Below are 24,026 nucleotides of genomic sequence, written 5' to 3' on the forward strand. Positions count from 1 at the left end.
TTTTGGCACTGTATCAATAGGGCATTTTAATAATGCATTTTCGAGAAAAAAATGCAATTGAGAATACAGATAGGACAAATAATGCTGTTCTGTGCTTGAGAAAAACTACTACAAAGTTTTCCTTTTACTGACTGTGGATGTTGCCAACCCGATTATAGACATGCTTTTTCAGTTAGTGGTTAGATGTCACAGCATTAGAAGCTTAACGCATTGTTCCAAATGTAATTTCCATTAATCATGCTCACATGGAGCAAAAACGTTCAATCCAAATACTGAAAAGAAAAAAATCCCTTTGGTGCGATACACAGTGATCGCGTCTTCTATAATACCTTGATGTAACTGCACCTGGTTGCACTGATGCCACAGTCTATGTTCCTTCAAGAATCTAGCGCACCCAGCAACCCAAATTCACTTAGAACTGCGATGTCTGGGTGAAGGATATAGCATCTGACTTATCTACAGCAAAGCCTCCATTCACATAGGATTTTTTCAGTTCGCCATCATCTTCGTTCTCTAGTGTAGTAGGCTCAATTGCAAATGGGTTAGCGATGTTCACTTCCGATGCCACATCCATTTGTTCAAGTTCCTTTTTGGACAGCTTCTCCACTATTCCTGTCCCATAGGCATCTCCAAGGACGTTCACCATTGTTCTAAATCGGTCACTAAGGAACAGGAGAAGTTCATCAAGAAAGTGGAAATTTTGTAGGACAATTCTACGTTAAAGGTACAGGCCAATAGTTCACTCTGAATTTCATGTATTTTGTATTGTTACATTATGAATGAATCAGAGTTTCAGTACCGATCGCAGATACTTGTGCACCAACATAAGTCGGCAAGCTTTTACAACCTCAGGGGCCCCTTCCGAAGATGTAAATATACCTCCGACGTCTTAAAAGTTTATAGACCAACGCTTACTCAGTTTAGATGTTAGCCAACTATATGGCCGATCACATGCATGACAAAGTGCCAAAGAAGGTATCTTCTTTGGACTAATACATAAACATAATTATCGTCATTTAAGAAAAACATTTCTTTGAATTGTAAGCCACGATGACTTCAAGTGAAATAGATGCGTTGGCAATGGCATAACCTGCTCCTAAATTGTCCCTGCGCAAAAATAATAATAAAACCTGTGATAAGGAGGTGAATAACCTACATAGCAATATAACCGAGTAAATCGAAGGTCAGAGACAGCACGTGGGGTAATTAGCCCTACACGCAAATATCAGTTAGACATAGAGTATGTTTCATAGCAACAAGCCATAAAGCAAAGTTACTCTACTCAGCATGAAGTATATAATCTCCATTTGGAGCAATATATAAAATTTGGGTTACATTTATTAATAATGGTGCCATGTCAAAGTCATTATTCCGAGCCCTGCCTCAGCACCAGACACCACAGTACCTAACTGCAGCTTGTCCTAATGGTGAATGCCTATTTAATTTAAGCTAAATAATGCATAATAGTGGTGCTTAATAGCACTTATTACTAAAGAGTACTTTAATATGCATTATTTGTTGGTGAGACCTCCGTATACAGAAATAAGCGTGCAAATGGGAATGTATGTAGGCAATTATAAATACCAAAGTGTAAGATAGACAAAGTAATCCATGGATACTTACAGAAGCCAGTCAACTGCTATGATAAGAGTGACATCCTCGGCTGGAAGGCCCACAGCACTGAGAACGATTACCATAGTAACCAGGCCTGCTTGGGGTACCCCGGCAGCTCCAACACTGGCTGCCGTAGCAGTTACGCTGTATTTCAGAAATACACGCAAAGAGCACATTAAAGCGCTGTTAGAACTTTAAGAACATTGTCGCTACTCGTTTATTTTGTCAAACGTAGAGATTTCTTATTTTATTCTTCATAGTCTAATAAAACCTCCCTTAAAACTCTATAGGGAAATCAGTTTATATATCATATTTCATTATGCTTAGGCTTATTGTATAAATTGAGAGTTACAAAGACTACTATCTGTATTTTGAAAAGGAACAGTAGACGCTCGTATAACAGCTTCACACTGGAGATTATGCTTTCTGTAGTGAGGACCAACAAGCAATACTAAGTCACTGACTTTACATATTCTTCTGAGAAGCCTAGAGGTGTACTAGCTATTCCAAGGTACATTCTACAATGGACTACAACAGTCGTTTTCAGAAGCCAGACTGGTGAAACACTAGATTAGTAAGGGTTGTGAAGAGACAACTACTATAATCAGAACAAATATGATAGGAAGGACAACGTCAACTTTTTTTTAAACTTAAAAGTCTATCTTTTGTGCAGTTTGGTTATCACTTTCCTTTGATATTGTATAGTTGAAATCAACAAAATGTAGGAATATGCAGAATGTTTCCAATAACAGTACCTTATAGTGACGATCTGACCCACATCTAGATTCAGATCATTAAGCTGTGCAATAAAGACAGCTGCTACAGCCTCATACAGAGCCGTTCCATCCATGTTGATCGTGGCGCCAACTGGTAAGACAAATCTTGTGATTCTTTTGTCCACGCGATTTTTCTCTTCAGCACATCGGAAGGTTACTGGCAAGGTTGCAGAGCTGGTGAATACATATCAAGTATTAGTTGATGGATAACAATGTGTGGTGATTTTATATTAAACATTCATCCAATGCTGAATATTTTACATGTTTTAGTTCTCAATGGGATTTTTTCCCAATAAATCTATTTTAGTAATGCTTGATTTTTTTAAATTTTTGCACATAAAAATAAAACCACCTAAACCCAGCGGTCTGTGGTGAGTTTTTTTTTTAACTGAGCATTGACTGAAAGTCATTTATAAAGTAGAGTAAATACTCAATATATACAATACATTCCTCATTTACCTTGATGATATCATAAGAGCAGTAAGTAGGGCTTGTGCCATTCCCATTGCGAATCGGAAAGGATTTTTTCTCACTACTATAAAGTAAATTAGAGGCAGGATGATAATGGAGTGGATCGCAAGTCTGCAAAAAAAATCATTGAATTACTAACGGCAACAATATGCAATCTTTATATAACATCATTACATTTTTTTCCCATTTTACAAAGCAAGAAAAGCCGTTTGGTCCATCTTGTCTTCCTGCAATAGAAACCTCAAATCATTTATAACAACATCATCTCTCGTTTATAGACTACCCTTTATATAAAACGATATAGTGTAATGCAACAGTTATAAATCAATAATTCGTTTGGCCATAAATGTATATCTGTAGTAGAAAGGAACTTACCCACTGAGCACGGTTGCCATATAAAGGCCAAGCTTGCGGAAGATTTCCCAGTCGTTGACTTCAATTATCTTTCCGGCAATCAAAAATAAAATACCGAGGGGCATGTACCTAAAACATTTAAAAAAGACAAATTCAAATGTTTGTTTGGCAGAAAAAAATACAAAAATACATGCACAAGTTTATTTTAAAGAGAACATTGGATTGCACTAAGCCAATTTACAATAAGACAGGAAAAGGCTAATGGTTATGTTTTTGTACCCGTCCCAGATACCGGGAAAGGCTAATTTTTATGCTGGCAAAACAAGAACAGCAGCAGAGGTTAAATTAAATTTAATGCAAACCATAAGCCCTTTATAAGATGTAAAATACAGCAAAATATTACAATGTACTGTATTGTTGATTGTTGAAATCTAGGAAAGGATCACTTAAAATCTGTCATAAACCTTAATATACAGTTTACCACAAATCTAGAATTGTAGTTTTAAGTTTTGGCCCGTTATTAATTATTGTACAGACCTCTTTCAATCATAGGGAATTTGGCACCCCTACCAGCTCTGTTCATGTTATGTACACTATGTTGGGTCTGCACATAGCAAGTGCATGTTATATTGCATACTCAGCATTACTTGCATTAATATTTGTTAACTGTGCTTAATTTCAGCTTGGTAACACAGCAAAATCTAGGATTTTATTATTTTTCTCACTTTTTATGTATGTAGAACGGCACTAACTTTTTGTTGTTATGGCAACATATTTTAAACATCAGCGCCCTATGCCTGTAGTTACACAACTTCAGACAAGCATTATTAAAGTACTATTTAGTTCAGTTTAATAATTTCACTACGTCTGATATATATTGGGGTATGTGTGGCAAATGCTTAAGAGGAAATTCTGCAGAATCCCCCCATGCCTTTGCGAATGTGACGCCACATAGCTCAGCAATCATATGCATTAAAGTACATGTAATAGCTGGAGTGTCCATTTAACAAATCATCTAACACATTACCAGTTCAAGGCAGATGGTAATCCTGTATCAGTAAAAAAATAAAATACAATTTAGAATTGGCTCTCTATTTTTATTCAATTATTCAATGTTCTGTAAAACAAAATGTATTTTCAACATTGATGATGAAAAAAAACCTGCCAATCTATTAACTGTTTGACTGTTTAAATGTTTTCCACTTACAGCATAATGATCTGAACTATCTGCATGGTTGCATCATTCAGTGCGTTGAAAAAGTCCACCAAAACTTGACCTTTTTCTCCCATCTTCCCAATTACGATACCGAAGACCAAGCAAAAGACGATGAGGCCCAGAACATTGACCCCATCAGTGTACAGGCCAACGATCTTATATTCCTTTGTACGATTCTGTAGGAACACAAAAATATCCAGAAACCGTTATTGCTGGAATATATGTGTTATTATTGCTTACAAATTATAGTTAGGCCAAACAATAAATAATGGTGCTAGTCACATAAGGCAACAGAGCTTCCTGCTCGACACTGGACCACCAGAGATAAGCATTGCAGGGGATGGAGTGCAGCTGAACCATCTTGAACATGGGGCACATATAATATTGTACTCCATGTAAGACCAAGTGGATGTGCGCATCTTGGGCATCCTCTTGAGATTTCACCTTCAGTTTTGCTGCTTCAAATATGTTAATACAACAAAGTAAAGCATGAAGACATTATAGTTGGGCGTAGTAAGACTGACTCAAATGAGAAATGCTCTATTGGTTGCTACTGTACCAGTTTTACCACCTTTAACCAGAATAGCTCCTTATACAAAACATTCCTTGTGTTTACCCCACCCAACATATCTGGATACGGACTTAAATGTATTTCTAGCAGCCTTAACTTTGCACATTATCTGATTATTTAGAAATTTTGAAATGGATATTGCCTCAGACATTTCCAGCAACTGTACTGCCTATGGCACAAGTATACTGCCCAAAATGTGATATATTATACTGCTTAACTTTCTTAGCCTTTCCTCTTTAGTCAGAGTGATTTACATTTCAGTGAAATAATATTCCGAATGAGGAAACATCAATAGAGAAAGAACACTCCACCTCTTGATCTGTCATCAGCATCAAATCCTCAGTACTGTTTTTCTCTGTTGTGCTGTTCTTGTCAGGATCCTTTGATGGTTTCAGCTCTTCACGCTTGGTTTTGTACTGCAACACAGAAGCTTGTTTAAACACTCTACTGAAGCACCATCAAGCATATTAATCTTATAAAACCTGAAATATTCCTACACATGACAACTCACTTTAACCCTTAACTGATAAGGGATTAGCCTGAAACATCCACATAACAAGCACAAAATGAAATACAAATTTGAATGAGAGATATGTTTATGTTGAGGGTGATTCAGAGGATAAATTATTGTCATATTATATATTCAAGTTGAATAAACATGTTTTTAACTTAAATAAGGGGAAAACATGTTACCTGTTGGAAGCAAGCCTGGACCAAGTTTTCGGGGAACATATTTCTAAGGAAGAACAGCAAATATTGTCAGAAGAACAGATTTTTTGTTATTATCTAAATTGTTAATTAATGTGTTACATTTTTTGATACTAATACACGTACAAAAAAGCTAACATACTGAAGTGTCATAGTTGTCTAGTTCATTTTGTTTATAAACTGAAGACTGTTTTCCAAGGGGAAGCCACATGAATTTTTTTTTTTATAATATAGCATTAAATACAATGTTGTATAGAGCGATGCAATCTAGCCTTCAAGCAAAGATGGCTTGATTTAATGTTGTTCCAATAAACCCTTTTATTTGCAGACCTGGAGGCTGCCATTGTTGTCAGTCATGTGATATTTGTGTGACCTTTCCGACACCACACTGACTGTTTATGGCAATTCTAATAAAGTCTTGTTTGTCCAATGAAATTGTTCTGTTGATAAACTTTCATTAGTCAAATGTCAGTGTTTGGGTGATTAAGAATAAGCCATTCTGTTGTTTATCGCAAGGCAGTATGATAACGAGTTATACAGCTGTATGGAAATATTATATAATGCAAAAGGTGGAACTGTGTAAATAAGAAAACAGCAATATTTTAATACAAATAGTGGGGGTTCCCCTTTATTTAATGCTATGGTTGATGTAAACATTAGTTTAAGAGTTATCATAACTCACTGGGCAGCTCAATGTCAGTCAGCAGCTATAAAGCATACTTTATGGTATATTTGGAAGTATGTCTAGTTTTGGGGATGACAGAGTCTTTCCGGAGAATATTGTATAGAAATTGGTTTTGTTTATCAATTATTGAAAACAAATCCAATAGCTATGGGCAAATGCTAGCATTATGAGGGTTTCAGTATATCTGTACTTGCTGGTTCACAATCCATTCAATGTTGTTCACATGTTCTCTGGCAAATGCGAAGCTATAAAACCATGTTTTGTTCAACATACCATCTTTTTTGTTCCTGTAATTCATCAACAGTTACCCCAAGCAATAACAGCAATGAAATGACATGTTATCACTAAGTGGTGGTAACAAACTTGGCACATAAGATAACAGTTCTGTAAGGCTACACCGCTTCAGCTGAGCTTGATCGTAAATGAAAACCCTTTATGATATACTGTACCTTATTTTCTCAGTAAAGGTAATTGAAGTTGAACAACGTCTGCATTCAGTCCAAGGAAATATTGCCTTGTTAGATAATTAACTGAACTGCTGGTAACTGAATAATTAAAACAGCAAGTCATCATAAGGGTAATTAAAATTATTATAAAAAAGAGGGTGTGGTATCAATAAAAATAGGGAAACTGATGAAAAAATACTGGATTTTACTCTTGTTTCCTTTTAGAGTACTAATAAGTTCTAAAACCTAGGGAAGGAATTGGCAAGGGTGGGTTGCATATAGAGCAGGAAAATCTATATGATCTCGTAATAAAAAATCCAAAACATGGTTAATGTCTACGTTTCAGTTCTGTTTCAAACACATTTACCAAAAGGGAATGCATAGAAACACAGAAATTATGCAGTCATCACGTTAAGGGTGCCTGAAGTTTCTCTAAAACAAATGAAACCGCTTTAGATAGGGGCTCATTTTTTAATTAGCAATTGGCTCTCCCTTGTGGGTTCTGCCAAGACAAGACATGTCTTTCCTGTTCCTTTTGAGGAAAGCAGTTCAGCACTGGCCACTGCTAAAGCAAATGATAGTTTTGCTAGCCTAAACTATTTAGACATTACAGCAATTGTGTTTATATGTTGGATGGTAAGGCTTGCCTCACATTTGGCAATGGGGTTAAGGTACACACCAAACCATGTCTCTATAGACCTTGCTTTGTGCAACAGGGCAGTTATGTTAAAACAAAAAAGGCCCTTTCCCAAAGTTGGAACTATACAATTGCTTAAAATGTCTTTATATGCTGTAGCAGTAACATTACTCTTCACAGGGAACTAAGGGGTCTAGCTCAAACCCTGAAAACAGCCCTAGACTATTATTCTTCCTCTAGACTATTATTAAACTCTACAGTAGATACTATGGCTTCGAATAGGTAGTCTTCTTCTGGCATCTGCCAAACTCAGATTCATCCGTCAGACTTCCAGATAGTGAAGCGTGATTCATCGCTCCAGGGAAGGTTTCCACTGATCCAAAGTCCAGTGTTGGCATGCTTTACAGCTCCCCAGCTGAAGCTTGGTATTGAGCATAGTGATCGTCCCAAATCGGCCATGCAAACCCATTTCATAAAGCGCTCGACACACAGTGCTTGTGCTGATATTGCTACCAGAGGCAGTTTGGAACACTGTATTGAGTGATGCGATTATTAAGTGCTAAATTCTTCAGCATGCTTGGTCTACAGCTTCATGGCTGAGCTGTTACTCCTAGGTGCTTCCGCTTGTCAATAATACCACTTACAGCGGCAGATCTAGCAGGGCAGAAACTTCATTAACTGGCTTGTGGCATCCTATGACACGTTTAAAGTCATTGAGCTCTTACAGGTTTAGCATCAATCAGTTTTAGTGACAGATCCATCTGTACAAGTTACAGTACAAACTCGAGGAAATTTTGAAACTTTAAGACCAGATCGATGAACCACTAAAATAATTTGTGTGAGCAAATTCTATTTACTAGATATTGGGGTCCTCACCTTAGGAGGTCTAGCAGGGCATCTACTGTAGTGACCTCCGGTGTGCTGCCTGTTCTGTCAATGTCTTCTGGATTTTGAGACACTCCAGGTTTGATGGTCACCACCAGGACAATGCCTATTACAAGATTAAGGAAAAACCTCAGAATCTCACAATGAACCTTCCAGCAACTCACCCAGGATAGCAAAGTGAACTCTGCACTGAATGTGGCAAGATCCTAACTGATGAGTTCAAATGCAATTCAACCCACAAGCCTTAACTTATCCCCTAGCTTCAATACCGTCCACCTGGTGAATACATAACTGGATATCAATCAATTAATCTCCACCAAAGCCATGATTATATAGAAAATTTAGCTTTGTAAAGGAAACCTAACATGTACCCAGTTCTCGTTTTTTGTTGCAAACTAGTACACATATACACATTGTATTTAGTTTTGTGAAAGGTAGACCTACTATAGGTCTTATGATTCACCAATTAGAAGACCAAGGTAGTGTTACTGAGGTGGGGCTGATGTAACTTACAATAAGGAGGAGACACGCTGTAGATACTCTCGGTATAGTTACACTGCTACCATTTACTCAGTTTTACAATAGTAAATTGTAGTAGTACATTTACAATATCAAAAATTCAGTTCCTGCTCAGTTATTCTGAGAAGGCTTCAAAGAGGAGAGAGAACTGTACGGCCCCACCAACCTATAATACATTTTCACTGGACATAGCAAGATCCCTACCGGAAAGCTAAAATGCTAAGCCTAACTGATAGTAAATCATTTCCTTACCTAGAACGACAGCTATTACAGTCGTACAGAAGTAATACACAACCGCGCGCAGGCCAATTTTCCCAGATACACTGGAATCCAAAGCAGCGACACCTAAAGTAAAAAAATCAAATTAAACAAATGTAATCGCATTGGTTATTACAGCAATAACTATATATACTTTTAAGATTAACAGGTTAAATGTGAGACTATCCATAATGTTCTGCATTTTATCCCTTTAACAGCACATGAAAGTAGAACAAAGTTACCAGAATACAGGATATATCATTATTGCATGAAGAAATAGTCTAGTCCCCAAAATGGTATGTTAGTTTTTAATGCATGTTGAGCTCCAATACATTTTATAGCAGTAAATCAGTGTGGGCTTTCTACAAGAGTTAGAAAAGTATACTTTAACTCCTCCCCCAGCTGCCTCTACTAAAAACAGGAAGTGTTCCTGCACACAGCCAATCACATGTATTCTAGCAAATACATCGTATTGGCTGTTGCTACCAATGGTTTAGCTCAGCTCCCTTTCGCTAGAATGAGAGTGATAATTAGCAATGTGCAAGATTCATGTTGAAGAATACACCCTGCTTTCAGCAGAGGCAGCCAGAGCAGGCGATACAGGAGACAAAAGTCCCATCTTCTACCTCCAATACTAAAGGATGCACTGATTTACATGAAGTAAAATGTAACATTAATATAGGGCTATACTAGACCTTTAACACCAAAATGTCGAACGAGTAAATAAATATGCTGCAAAAATAGATATGTTGAACATAAGCATATTAACAGTCAAATAATAACACCAAGAGGTTTTAGACAGTAGGAGTCTACATGTAAGATATACACAGTGGAATTGACTACAATGAAGCTAAAAGCCATACTTTGTAGGTGATCTTAGCCAATGATCGTACCCCGAGGCTAGGGGATGTGTCCACTATACTTTAAATTTCAATATTTGTTCTCACTGACTCCCTATTCATTATGGAAGGCCAACTACAGCAAGGTTCTCCTGCAAAAACAAGCTGCGCAGGCCCTGCATAATGCTTAGTTAATGTGGAGGGGTTAACACCAAGAATTAAACTATGGATTATACATGACCAGCAAGGTCTCTACTCTCAAGAAAAGCTCAATGGAATTGGCCCTTGAAAATGTATGTTGAAGTCAGTTAAAGCTCACAGGTTAATGAATACATCCTAAGAAATACATCAGTATGATGAAAGATGTTATTCGGGGAATAGATAAAAAAAAATGGCCAAATAACAAATATTTACAATTTACACAAACATTCCAAAAGAGTTTCTGTAATCAGGATACAAAGAATGAGAAATGTGCTCACTTTTACCTATTATCTTATTCTACATAATTTATGGTGAAATTAAAGCCCACTTTGTACCTGTGATCATACTGGACACAATTAATGGTAAAATTATAAGCTTCAGCATCCGCATCAAAATTTCTCCAGGGAAGGCAAAGTAGATCTTGTCCAGGTTAGAAAGATTAGCATATTCCCGAACCAGAACTCCAAGCCCAATACCTGTAATGAAAACAAATGGTAATATTAACAAAGAACGATTCAAGAGGCTAAATCTGTTGCAATGAGTACGATTACATCATAGGTTGGCCCACAGATGCCACTTTGTTCCCGGAATTCCTTTTTATAAATAAGGCCTATATTTGCAGATTGCCTATTCGCGTGTTAAACAAAACAGCAGCAATATGGTTTCTGAATATTCCATGTGTTTGTTTCTTTTAGCTTAACAAACAGAGTAGGTATTAAATAGCCATTACCATCCATGTTTTTTTTTCTTATTATTAGTTTTTTAAGAAAAGTTATTTTAACCTTAGATTGCCTAAGCTGGTTATCTGCGTCATGACAACACAATAGGTTTTTTTATTCGTACAAGTTTTTGATCTGATATACGAGCAGATGGAATTTAAGTATAATAGTGACTTAGAATTACAATGGTTGGATTTATATCTTAATGTCTCCATTTACCTCAGACAAAACCTCCTATTGCTAAATACTAATTTCAGTATTTTCTACCTTTTGCTTAATCTTGCTAAAGGGTTAGGTTTGGGAGAATGAGGAGGCGGGTATGCAGGAATAATGCCGGGGTCAGGATCATAGAAGACAGCAAAGTCCAGATAACATTAGCCGGGGTCAGGATAATAGAAGTCAGCAAAGTCCAAAGGGAATCCGAGGTCAGCAACAAGATCAATCCAATTAGAGGGGAGCTCAATAATGCAGTTTTTAAACTTGCCGGTCGTGGAAGCCCTGCCCCTGTGTGTGACATCATCCACGCTTCTCCATTCGGGGACGAATAAAGTTGAGTGGGGGTGCGCATGCGCCGAGAAGGAGCCATGCGAGAGGCAGCTGAGGAGGAAGCAGGAGAAGTGGCACTGGACCCGTCACCCGCAGTTAGCGGGTACTCACGTGAGCGGCTCCGTTGGGGTCTCAGATGAGGACCCTGACATAAAGCTATCCTCCAATGCCCTACCAAATCTCCCGCTGTCATTTTTTTGTTCCATTTCCATGTACGTCAAGGGGTATAAAGGTGTTGCAAAATGGGCACAATACCTAAACTACCAGTCTTTCCACATACAAATAGAGTATGCTGTCCCTGTTGTGTAGTGGTCAGGTGCCCCAATAATTTTGTCCAAATAGTGCATATGTTCCTTTGTCTGTCCTTTCTCTACTCAACTCACCTTTGCGTTTATGCCAATTTAGAATGCCATGTCTATTTATCCCTGCCATCCACACATCCAGAGTTATACCTAGGCCAAGAGTACCCATCAAACCCCTCATCCACTCATTTCACTGCAAAGAATTTGAATAGTGAATACAACTATTAAAATTCATAACATAATATTGCAAACAGAATCTTTAACTTTCATGGTTTACCAAATCTTATTTTTGTAAATATTTTGATAGCCCTGTAGACACTGACTCTATATTTAGAGTAGTAAGATGTACATCCTTCATGGTGGATCTCTACATTATCAGAGTTTTTTTAATCTTGTGACAGGGATGCTTTATTTTTGTATTAACGTTCATATAAGGAAAATGTTTTAGTTCACTTTCTAAAAAAACTAAATCTTTTCAAGGCACCAAACAACTGGATTTTACAGGAGATTTGCAGACATGCTGTACATCTTCATGGCCTTTGGAACATTCTGTGTAGAGCATTATTACTGATAAACCATTTTAAAAGTTAAGCTAAGAAACAGTTGGCTGAAGTATAATAAGCCATGGTGAAAATAGTTATCTTCTTGTATTGCAGACAACGGAATCCGTTAATCATGCAAGAAGTTAACAAAAAGTAAACTCATTAAAAGCAAGCAGAGAACCATCAAAGGCCTGATTATTTGTTATATATTTTGTTTCTGGTATTTACTGTGACTACTGTAAAAAAAGTTTGTGTATTGGGAACCAGGTGGTCTAGTGTCTCCTTCCTCAAGCTCTGGCCGGCTACAGGATGGGTAGCTGCTCCAGTCCGCGGAACATATTAATACCCCACGTAAAGAAGTTACCAACGAACCACCAGAGTAACAACACGACACCAGCTCAGGCACAGAGCAAAATGAAAAAAAAAAGTGTTTACATGCATGACAGTAAAAGTCACTATGGGTAAAGCGACAAAGGACAAATCTATGGCCAATAGGGCTTTGAAGGTGTGAACTTGGTTTGGAAAGTGTTCATTGTCCTGCATAGGACAAGCGGCAGCTTGTCACATAGTCACCAGTGGTTCATGGGAACACTTTGGGGTGTGGGGCACAGAGGGGACCTGAGGATGGTCAAGTAGAGACCAGAAGCTTATGGGAACAAGGAATCGGTCATTGGGTATGCACAAAGTTGTAACGACTAGATGAACATACAAAAATATATTAGCAACTGAAATAAAACATGGAAAACATACTCAAAGCAATATAACTAGAATTATTACAGGTCATGTACACAACCAGTAAAAGTAATATTGTGTAAATATTAGGAAATAATAAGCAAAAGCTGAACTCCTTGTTGGTGGAACGTGTAAATCTTACCCAAACCATTGAACCATTGAAGAGATTCTACTGAAGATTGCATCTAGGGCAATTCAGTTATCATTTCATTCATACTGCAATACAGGGGGAGACAGAAGACAAACAACCTGCCTAACGTGCTTTATGCTAAAAATGCTTAATCACAGACTTGCTAATTAAGATTATCTCCAGTACTGCACAATGTCAATGGAATGATAAAATATAAACCATCTGCTGTGAATTCTTTTTAGGTGAAAATTCAAAATGATTTTAGTAATTGCTAGGATTACGAATCAGAACATGTAAGCTTTTAAGTTTAAATGGCACTTGAAAAGGCTTATACTTTGTGTTCTATTTTTTAACAGTATAAATATATTTACATAGAACATATTTCCTCTTACGTTGACTTGGATCTCTTTAAATGGCTGGGATTAGTGCACTCCTCATCATATGATACTCATCTCTGCTTCCTGATTGCTTATTTAGCAGCTGATGAACAGCGGATCAATCAATTGAGTTTATGTATGAAAATGATTCTGGTTTTATCACCACAGCCACCAACGGAATGGCTCAGAAGGAACATCCAAAAGATTGATACATAAATATAAACCATTCTTAAAACTTTGAACCAGGATCATTTGTTGATACTCGGATGTCCTAGTCATGTCATGTATGGAGCATAAGCCTAAGACTGATTAAAAAAGGGTAGCAAAACCTAGGAAATTTTTAGCCACGGCAGGTGAATGTTTTACTCATTGCTACTGCCTTAGTGAAGCTACATGTAATCTACATTTGAATAGATCATGCTGAGGAATGTGCAAAACACACAAAGGATAACCATGCTTCATTGGCAGAGAACAAGTTTCTTTAGTTTATTAACTGTAAGATAATAAAAATCTGTGCAAATGAATATATTTTATTTTACCGAGTTTTCCAACTTAAAGTAATTAAATATATCTACAAGACCAACATTGCAAACATTGAAGGTGGTATACCTTTAATAACTAACAGTATGTGAATAACGAAAAGGCTTCTGGGAACATTTAGTTGATTACTTAAAAATGCTTCTTGCAAGGCAACTTGTCATAATCTTGCATGTAAGGTTATGTGTGATGTAAGAGTTCATTGATATACATAGCATGCTAGCAATGCAACATTACAACAAATTTCCCAATAAATACAAGAAAAACCCTTATTTATTCATACAATTACGCAACAGCGTCCAAGCAACCCCTGATGTACATTACATTTTGTTTATGAAGTTGTATTACCAAAGGGAAGAATACAACATTGTCAATAACATTACAATTGACAATATACAAATACACAATGCTACAGAAGGAGAGCTGGTGAGCTTATAATGGCATCTAATTATTTCCGTAATGTTCTGAAAACTATGATTGTTTGGAATGGCAGGTAGTGTTTGAATGGCAAACAATCCCGAACCGCTCCACGGTTCCTAGTCATTGTCTGCACTTCCCAGTAACATGTAATATATTACTTGCAAGAGGATAATAATTAACAAATCTGACACATTGTGATCCATTATTTGAAAGGAGAATGGGGAACAAATAGTTGGCATTTATTTAAGAAATCCTTTAAAAGTCTTCATTTTTGGATGCTGTTGTACCTATGCTTTATTTTGCTGATGATGTCACAGGTAGCTTATTTTTATATACTTGTATAGTTACCCGCTTTATAGCAGCAACTAAATCCTTTGACATTTGCCATTGTTGACACATTTAAATGTCCGAGAAGCACTTGTGCATAAAACCATGGAAATGCCAATGATCTAGTGTTTGTGCGGACAAACAAGGTGCTCAGTACTAAGAAATATAACAATAAAATAATCCATTACTGTTGCAGCTCATTATTTACTCAAATATGAGTTGCAGTGATATGAAACCTGAGAGTTTGCAAGAGCGTGTAAAATGTAATCTTGGCGGATTCATAACCCAAGCGAGCTTCACAACTTCAAAAATGCATAGTTAATACAGACATTCCTTGAAATAAATGTCACCATTTATACTATGTATCATACAGAGCCTGATCAGTCATTCGAGCAGGAGAAGCTCAACGGGGCTGGCCCTTAATAATGTATAATTATTGTGTCAGTGATACAAAATGTCCAACATTGTGACCTTACTGATAAAACTGGGATTGTGTTTTCAGTTTATTGCATTTTCATCTACTAGATAACATCCATAAATTCATAAAGCACTTTACCTTCACCTGACAGATACTATAATTGTATCCGGCAATCTTATCCTACTCTGAACTATGTAACCTTATTGGTATAATTCACCTTGTAAAACATATCTTTGTTTTATTTGTTTCTGATTAAATTAAAGATAAACTGCACTGGATTACCACATACAGTAATACACCATATGAACCTACAAAGCCAAAATGCACATCCAAAGTTGAAACAATAGAATGTCTCCTGGTGACTGGTGGGACACTGCAAACTGGTGGAGTCTATGATACCATCACTGTAACTAACCATCATTCATCACTACAGAACGGAATCAGTTTGTTGGATGGAGTTTATGTAGTAGAATACATTTTGCCAGTAGAAGTATATATAAAGTGTTGTCTTTTGTAGTCCTACCAGTGAAAAAATCATGACCTCTTGATGATGGGATAAGATATAAATCCCAATGTATAGTAGAATATGACAATGTCAATTTAAATATTAACCTACAGTCACAGCAAGAAGAAGCAAGTGTTCTCCAAAGTCAACAAATTTCCCCAAAGTAGAGGCCAGTTGCCCTCCTGGGCATGACAGAAAACAAAGAAATGTATTCACTTTTAAGTGAGTAGACCCCTAGACACTGGAAAGCCAACGCCTGAAATTTTAGGAGTTTGAGAAATGAGGACCATAGCTAACCAGAGGATGATAAAGTTATACAGTTAGCTTATTAAAGTGGCTGGTATTCCTATGAAGTGTTTGCTTCCCACAACCTAATTGTACAGTTATTGTATCATTCTGAAATGCCTGTGTACACTACAGTATATTCTGACTTGAATCAGCCCCATGAAATTGAGCTCTGTATCCTCTTAATTTGTGTGTAAACCATAAAAATGGATCGAAGGTTGAAATGGGTGAGGTGGTTCTGTGGGGCTAGTGAGTTACGAAAAGGAACTCTTCACCACTGTAACAATCGTACAGTCCTGGACTCATCTCCTATGACCATCTGAATTCATCAGGTAGGGCCCTGTAATGATGGACTCCATTTCGACTACATTTCCTCTACACGAGTATAGGCAACACAAATTGATTACCATAACTACAAAATATCAGTATGGGTGACCGGTTTGGCCCAGCAGGACTGCTTGCAGTGACACGTTCGGTGACACATACAGTACCTACTTTCTCTCTTTTACTGTTTTATTCTATTGTTTTATACATTTGCTGACAATTCCCTGTCTCTTCCATAAGCAATAATTCATAATAATAGCTCATGTAGAAATAACTGGACATTAAAAAACATATCAATAAGATTTACTAAAGCATGACATTTCTTTATTATAACTAAGTCGTAGGCACTACCAGATTATGGGCTGGGACTCTTACCAAACAAAAGACTGCGGATTAAAGTATTTTGTGTTGCAACATTTGAGGCGGTGACAGGTCCTCTTTTCAAGTGGCCCATTACCAAGTGCACTGACTGTGTATTTATTGGTCATTATTATTCTAGCAACACAGGAATCTGTAGGCCTTTTTTATGTTTTTTGTGCACTCCCCTAGCTTTGTATAATCTTTGTGCTGTGCATATTTGGAGGTTCTGACCAAAGTTTATGGTTGACCAACCCCACCTGCCACGCGTGCCTCATTAATGGTGTCCAGAGAAGGCTTTATATTGCATTGGGTCTTGTTTGGATTAAAATACAATGCTGTCCCACTGATTCAGCTCCTTGGTAAGCAGTATAACCATGAAAAATAAGATAGGACTCACCAATTTTGGGGTAGTTTGGCATAGTGGTGGGCTAAGCAATATATGTATATATAGTATGACAAAATCACAATACTTATGCCTAATCCAGAGCCATTTGATAAAACTGTAAGCAAGTTTTTTTTGTGGTGTTCATGTTTAGATAATGATACAACAGCTGCCATACACTGACCACTAGCTAGTTCCACTTAATTGAATGAACAAACACTCTACTCCTGATCGCTACACTTGAGTTCTGTAACTTTAGTGCCAGGGGCGTAACTAGAAACCTCAGGGCCCCGGTGCGAGAATCTGTTAAGGGCCCCCCCCAACCCATCTATCCCTTTCTCACTATCTCCCCTCTCCCTCCCTACCCCCCCTTCTCACGATCTCCCCTCTCCCTCCCTACCCCCCTTCTCATGATCTACCCTATCCCTCCCTACCCCCCACGATCTACCCTCTCCCTCCCTAACCCCCCCACGATCTACCCTCCCTACCCCCCTTCTCACGATCTACCCCCCCTTCTCACGATCTACCCACTCACTCCCTACCCCGCCTTTGTAGGTCACTTACCGTCAACTCCTGTGTTGGGAGCGTGAGGCGATTGTCTCGGGTGGCGTCGCTTCACTGCTGAGTGCCGGCATATGACGTCATATGCCGGCGTTCAGCGTGAAGCGCCGGCACCCGAGACAAACGCCTCACGCTCCCAACACTGCACTCTGGGCAGCGCGACGACGGCGGCGACGATGACGGCGGCAGCAGCAGCAGCGGCGACGGCAGCAGCAGCAGCAGTGGCGGGGAGCAGAGGCGAGCAGAGGCATCCTGGATTTCTGTCAGTCAGGGGGGCCCAAGAGTTGCCGAGCGGTCGTTTTCAGCAACCGCTCGGCAGCCCTTGGGCCCCCCTGACTGGCAGAACTCCAGGGCCCGGTCGCAGTCGCGACCCCTGCGACCCCGGTAGTTCCACCACTGGTTAGTGCTATATGTCACGCGGTGTTCAGTTTATGTCCTGACGGATAAGCAAAACTGGAGTCTAGGCAAGAAATACAGACCTCTCATAAAACACAAATGAGTATTTCAAAATAGCAAGTTTGTGCTAATATGGGACAAGAATCTCACTTTCCAGTCCACAGTAGAAACATAACCAAATATGACCATAAGGCGCACATTACAGCAAAACAACACCTGTACTGTGGCCACAACCATTGGCACTGTATATGTGGCTTGGGGGCATTCAATGCAGTGGTCACGTGTACTGACTCTGCAGATTAGGAGGAGACTGTCAGAGTCTGTGCAGTTGTCCAACCTTCTGACTCTAGTGTGACTCCGCGTGAGAAGTCCTCATGTTACATGCGCAGTGCAGAGGAAGAGCACACTACTAATAGCCGGCACACTTCACAAGGGAGCATTGATCTCCCCCGATGCTCCTCCAGCAGTGGGCAGTCAAGTCTGCCTCTAGAGAAAGCTGGCAGGGTGGCAGGCACCACAAATTGTGGTGGTGGACACCAGTGCTCCCTGATTGTCGCCCCTGTCAATGTGCATGCCTGAGTCACCCATATAAGGGCCAGTTTTGTTTGGGCCTCCCAGGAATGACTGGACCCGGGGCAGCTGCCCCTTAAGCCCTGCGTTAAATATGGCCCTGTGTACTAGACAAAGAATCATGTAAATAACCAATCAACATTACAATCATGGCAAAAGGTGGCAATGCCTGCTCAGCTTTCTGTGTCAGCATTAATAACACAAATTGGTGGGACCCATCATACAATATATGATATACAATATTTAATGTGAGCCATAGTCGGATACTATGCATTAGCCTCTTATGCACAAATCCCCAGGGTACGCAATGAGATTTTTTATTCTCATCTCACGTAACAATAACTATCCTTTTGTTTATATTACATTTTTTCACATTCCCTGCTAACCACAAGCAACCTGTAGGACTCTGACTATAACTAATTACTTCATTATGTTACATTTTATCTTAGTAGGTGTTAGGAAGTGACAAGTTCTGGTTAATGATTGTTATTCAAACACTAAATGTTACTTTTTTTAAAAAAACCAAAAATATTGCTAGCGCCAAGTTAACCTTTGGCCAGAGAATACTTGACACCAAGGTCCTTATTGCAAAAATGATAAAGTGTCATGACAGCTGATTGCATACTTTAGCACAACTGTGTATACATCCAGTTATTTCATATCCTATAGAGCCGTACTGTCACCTTCACTATTTAACATATCTATATTACTCTATAGCGCTATTCACACCAATGCGCATCTTGTTGTTTTACAATATGTAACAAAATGAGAATTAAGGAAGGAAATGGGGACAAAATGTGAGTGTGGGGGGGTTATGGAACTTCTAATCAGATAAACACACACAGTAATATATTTGTTTATTGATTAAGCGGTGGTTAAAACCACAGCCACACTTATTAGTGTGCACAAATAGTGAAAATCAGTAAACTTTAAAGACGTTTTATAGTTTGGGTATACTTACTGAGTTAATGGGACTGTAAGAAACACAGTACATTAATATGCATTCTGAATGTGCATGTGTGTATATGTGTATATATATATATATATATATATATATATATATATATATATATATTAGAGATGCATATGGGGGGATTCTGCAGAACTCTCTCATGCATTTGCGATGGGAACCTCAGAAATGAATGAATCACATGCATTAATGCGCATATGGTAACTGGAGTGGTACTTGGAGGAAATTGGTCTCTGGCCCAGGGGACATTGTTTACTCTCTTGACTAAGTTCTCCACCTGTAACAGAGTAAGATATGCTAGATCTATCATGTTAATATCATAGAATACTGCCTGGTTCAACTGCTTCAGTGGAAAATCACGACACATGAAACCTAGTACTGTAAAGCCCATTCACTAAAAAACACACCTAGCTCATCTGGTGCCAACCGAGTAAATATTTTATAATAAAAAAAAGGATAAATAAGAAATTAGGAATGTCAGACACAAGTTAAGATCTGATGGGGTTATGATCCCAGACACTGGGTGCTGCACTAAAAAGGGCACGTGTTTCTCTCACTCAAGAGTACACAAGTAACACAGAGTGGCACAGACTTAACTAATAACAATGTTGTAGAATGAGAGAGAAGGTAGTTGTGTCACATATATACATACTTCCCAAGTGATCATTTAAATCCCTCTTCCCCTGTTCTCTACCTTCATGGTCTTAGTGACACTGGCCCTAAAATTATCTCTAACCCTAACCATATTTCCTACAAGTTGGACATTGTAACTGTTGGGAGAATGCATACTGACAGGTGTATACAAAAATCCTTGTGATTGTGCATGCGATTGTCATACTTACCTGTTCTCTTTAAATGGTTGAACAATATCTATGCTTTCAGTAAAAGTGGGCTCACGTGAGTCATTATGAAATAATAAAGTTATAGTAAACTTATCTAAGGTTCACACCTGCTAACATTCCTGCCAGGCACAGGACAGTTGGCAGTACCTATGTTTCTTTGATGCATAACTTGATGCATACTTTAGATAACGTGGGAGCAATTCACATACTGTATAAATAATTCGATTCCATCAACTTCCCTGGGAAACTTCTGGAAATGGAAGGAAATTACGTGGCATAACCATCCTCACTTTAATCTCAACCTGTAATCACCAGAAGACCAAAGTCTATTATTTATGATGTAATATATTCCAAAACCAACGCGGTCTGGTGATGCCTGGGTATGGATCAAGAATGATTGGAACATGTACTACTAAAATAGTGTGAGAGATATATTATCACACATAAATCTCCTCATCAAACTATTTATAGCTGTTTCATAGCGCAGCATCTCCTGGAAACGTCATTTCTTCAGTTTATTGTATCTCCTCAATTATATGACATGGGGTTTTTGAAGGAAAACCAGTCCATTATACAGACAATAAACCCCTGTTTCATTATTAGCTATTAGTCCCTCTACAGATTTGTTGTACAGTATGCTCTGAGAAGACCTGGATACACAGATGATAATAAACGACCCCAATACATGATTTTATTTACAGGAAAAACAGTGTTTAACTAGCCAACAATCTTATGTTTATCAGCAATGAGGGTGTAACATAGGATGCACATGGTACAATAGCAGGCCCTTTAAAGTAGGCACAACTAATATCTCCATTAATTACTAATTTATTTATTAATATTTGTTATTTCATAAGGGGTCGAGAAATTTGGTTTGGATCGAAGAGCCAGCCAAAAAAGTTAGGAGCCAGCTTTTTTTTTTTTTTTTCTTCTCCAATCATGTTTTTATTTGGCACCCAAGGTTTGACGAGCCTCGCTACACACTAACATACATTTACACACTCTAACACCGTACAGTAACAGACATACGCTAACATCTAATGCTCACAAACACTGTGCCTGGGCTTGACAAATGGGCATGTCGGAGCCAATGTCGGAGCCAATAACAAGATGCACGAGCCAAGAGCCGCTGCGCTACCACTGTAGGGTCACCCTACTGATTAATACCATTGTTTCCAGTTACAAGAAAACTAATAGCCAGACCCGCATGTTCCTGGTACAATTCAAATGTTCTACTGAATGAAGACATTTCATTGTATGTTTACCTTTTTACCGTTTCCAAGGCGCCTTCTAAGACATAAACAAGCCATACGAACAATGCTCATTTATTTCTGTGATCTATGGCAAACATTCATCGATACATTTAAAGTTACCTGGCCCTGTCTACTGGGTGTACAGGGCAGATGTTTTAATAAGATAAAATATAATACTACATTACTTTAAAAGAGATACACAGGCGAGATTTGTTCAAAAGAATTAAGACGATAATCATATTAAAACAAAAAAAGTAAAATTAACTGACAAAATGTTTTAATATATCACCAAAAATGCCGGCAAACCTCTGACCACCAAATTTTTTTTTTTAAAAACTACTTTTGCGAGTTTTTAAGTAAAATGTAAAGTTTCGCAAAATAAAAAAGGTAAATATACACTTTGTGATACAACCCATTGTAAAGCGCCGAGGAATATGACGGCACGTTATAAATCAATAAATAATAATAACAATAATAACATATAAAACAGAATATTGAATTTGAATCGTCATCCTCTCTTCCTATTGCAAAAAAGCATATATAGTTTGCCTAATAACCATGAGACCATTAATATTTTAACAATTTCACTGTGAATGTGTGAATACATGTGGATATATTAAACTTATGAAATGAGACGTGTAGGATATGTGTATAGGATATAAGTATAGAAGCGTTCTTTAAAATCTCTGTGTATTTCCTGCAGCTCAAACAAGCGTTGCCAAATAAAAGAGTTCAGGAAAATTAAATGAGAACTGCAGTTCCAACCTAATGACTTCACTATGCATTATAGAGGGCCAATCCGATACAGCCCTGCATAATGCATCATTATATCGCGGAGGTTTCCTGAAAGTTACGTATTATTTTTAGAGCGCCCGCACCTTCCATAGCACAAAGACACATAATACATATTGTTGCAGAAGGCAAAGAGGGCCCCGACCTTGCAAGCTTGCAATCTATTAGGCGGTCGAGGGGCAATGAGAAGGAGATGGGCTTCCTGCAACTTCATATACTCTTTTTAAACAGAGGAGCGCGTAAACAGCATTAGTGTACGACAATGACACGAAATGCCGTGCCAAATGTGTATGTGCTGTTTATAAAACAAATAAAAAGGAAAACAGTGGCACAATATAACATTGCAAAATAGAAATGCGAACACATTTATAGTGCGCAATTTCATAGTCCCTTCTCAGAAAGGATAGTCACAATAATATATATAAATATATATATATATAAATAAATGATTTTTATTCTAAATGCAGTAAATAGCTATCGACAGGTCGCATACTCTCTTGCTAAAGCCCCAACTTCTATCTACAATAGTAACCTGTGTAAGATAACACCACCAGTAACTTATATATAGGGTAAGTGAGTAAATCATTCTGGCACTCCATTACTGTTATAAATGGTATATATTACACTTAAAACTTCGGTTGTGACTTCTTTTAAATGATTTACCTAGCCTTTACAGTAATTTGACTTTTTATCTTCAGAAATCAAGTAGGATTTCCTGGTGGCCCTAGAACTAAGATTTATGAAATGTAAGGTACCCGGAGGTAGTGAGGATTAAATGTTAAACATATACATTAATCTGGGAGGATTTCTGCATACTAAAAACATTTTTCTAAAGATCAATCCATATATAAATAGCCTTCATCTGTATCTATGTTAACCGCATTATCATTGTCAGAAACATACTTCCTCATGCTTCTCTTTGATGCCAGACATGCATGTGTATTAAATATATATATATATATATATATATATCATAACAATTAAAAGGATATCTATATATATATCTATATATCTATATATCTATATATATATACATATATATATAGATATATATGATATATATAGATATAGATATATCTATCTATATATTTATATATTGCAATGTCCGTATTGTGCTGGGAGGCAGGCAGCATGGTAAATGAGGATTGCTAGGGGAGAATACACATTAAACATAGGATTCTATATGATGGTTCCAGCAGACGCGGATCCCCTTCCCATATACACCGGATTATCAGTAGCTGCACGCCGTGATTTATACCCGTAGACTGGTAGAAGCTGCCGTTTGTCTAGATAGAAATTCACAGCCATATGCAACACACATCACGCACAGACAAGAGACCCGATCGCAGGGCGACTTACCTAAAACCACGGCTACCACGGTGGCGATGAGCAGCCAGTTGTTCTTCAGTATCCGTTTGCAGTCGCATCCCTTCTTCATCTTCTTGCCCATGTTGCAGCTCCGGGGACGGGGCTGAGGAGGCAGATGGCTGCGGGGGCTCCCGGGAGAAGGTCTGGGCAGGCTCTGCGAGGTGGGAGACAATACAGTGAAAGTGATG

At 38.1% G+C, this 24,026-nt stretch overlaps 1 protein-coding gene across 1 annotated transcript; it reads right to left on the bottom strand.

The window, feature by feature from the left end:
* On the bottom strand, positions 1–24,026 carry SLC1A1 (solute carrier family 1 member 1). The gene is made up of 12 exons (XM_053466163.1): positions 23,830–24,026; positions 10,516–10,656; positions 9,135–9,227; positions 8,355–8,469; positions 5,696–5,738; positions 5,314–5,418; positions 4,423–4,607; positions 3,237–3,344; positions 2,850–2,972; positions 2,370–2,564; positions 1,624–1,758; positions 1–662 (listed from the first exon to the last, which is right to left on the bottom strand). Exons 1-12 carry the CDS (start codon positions 23,918–23,920, stop codon positions 413–415), a joined length of 1,584 nt encoding a protein of 527 aa, XP_053322138.1. The 5' UTR covers positions 23,921–24,026; the 3' UTR covers positions 1–412.

Source organism: Spea bombifrons, chromosome 1 (genome assembly GCF_027358695.1).
Source record: "Spea bombifrons isolate aSpeBom1 chromosome 1, aSpeBom1.2.pri, whole genome shotgun sequence".
NCBI lineage: Eukaryota > Metazoa > Chordata > Amphibia > Anura > Pelobatidae > Spea > Spea bombifrons.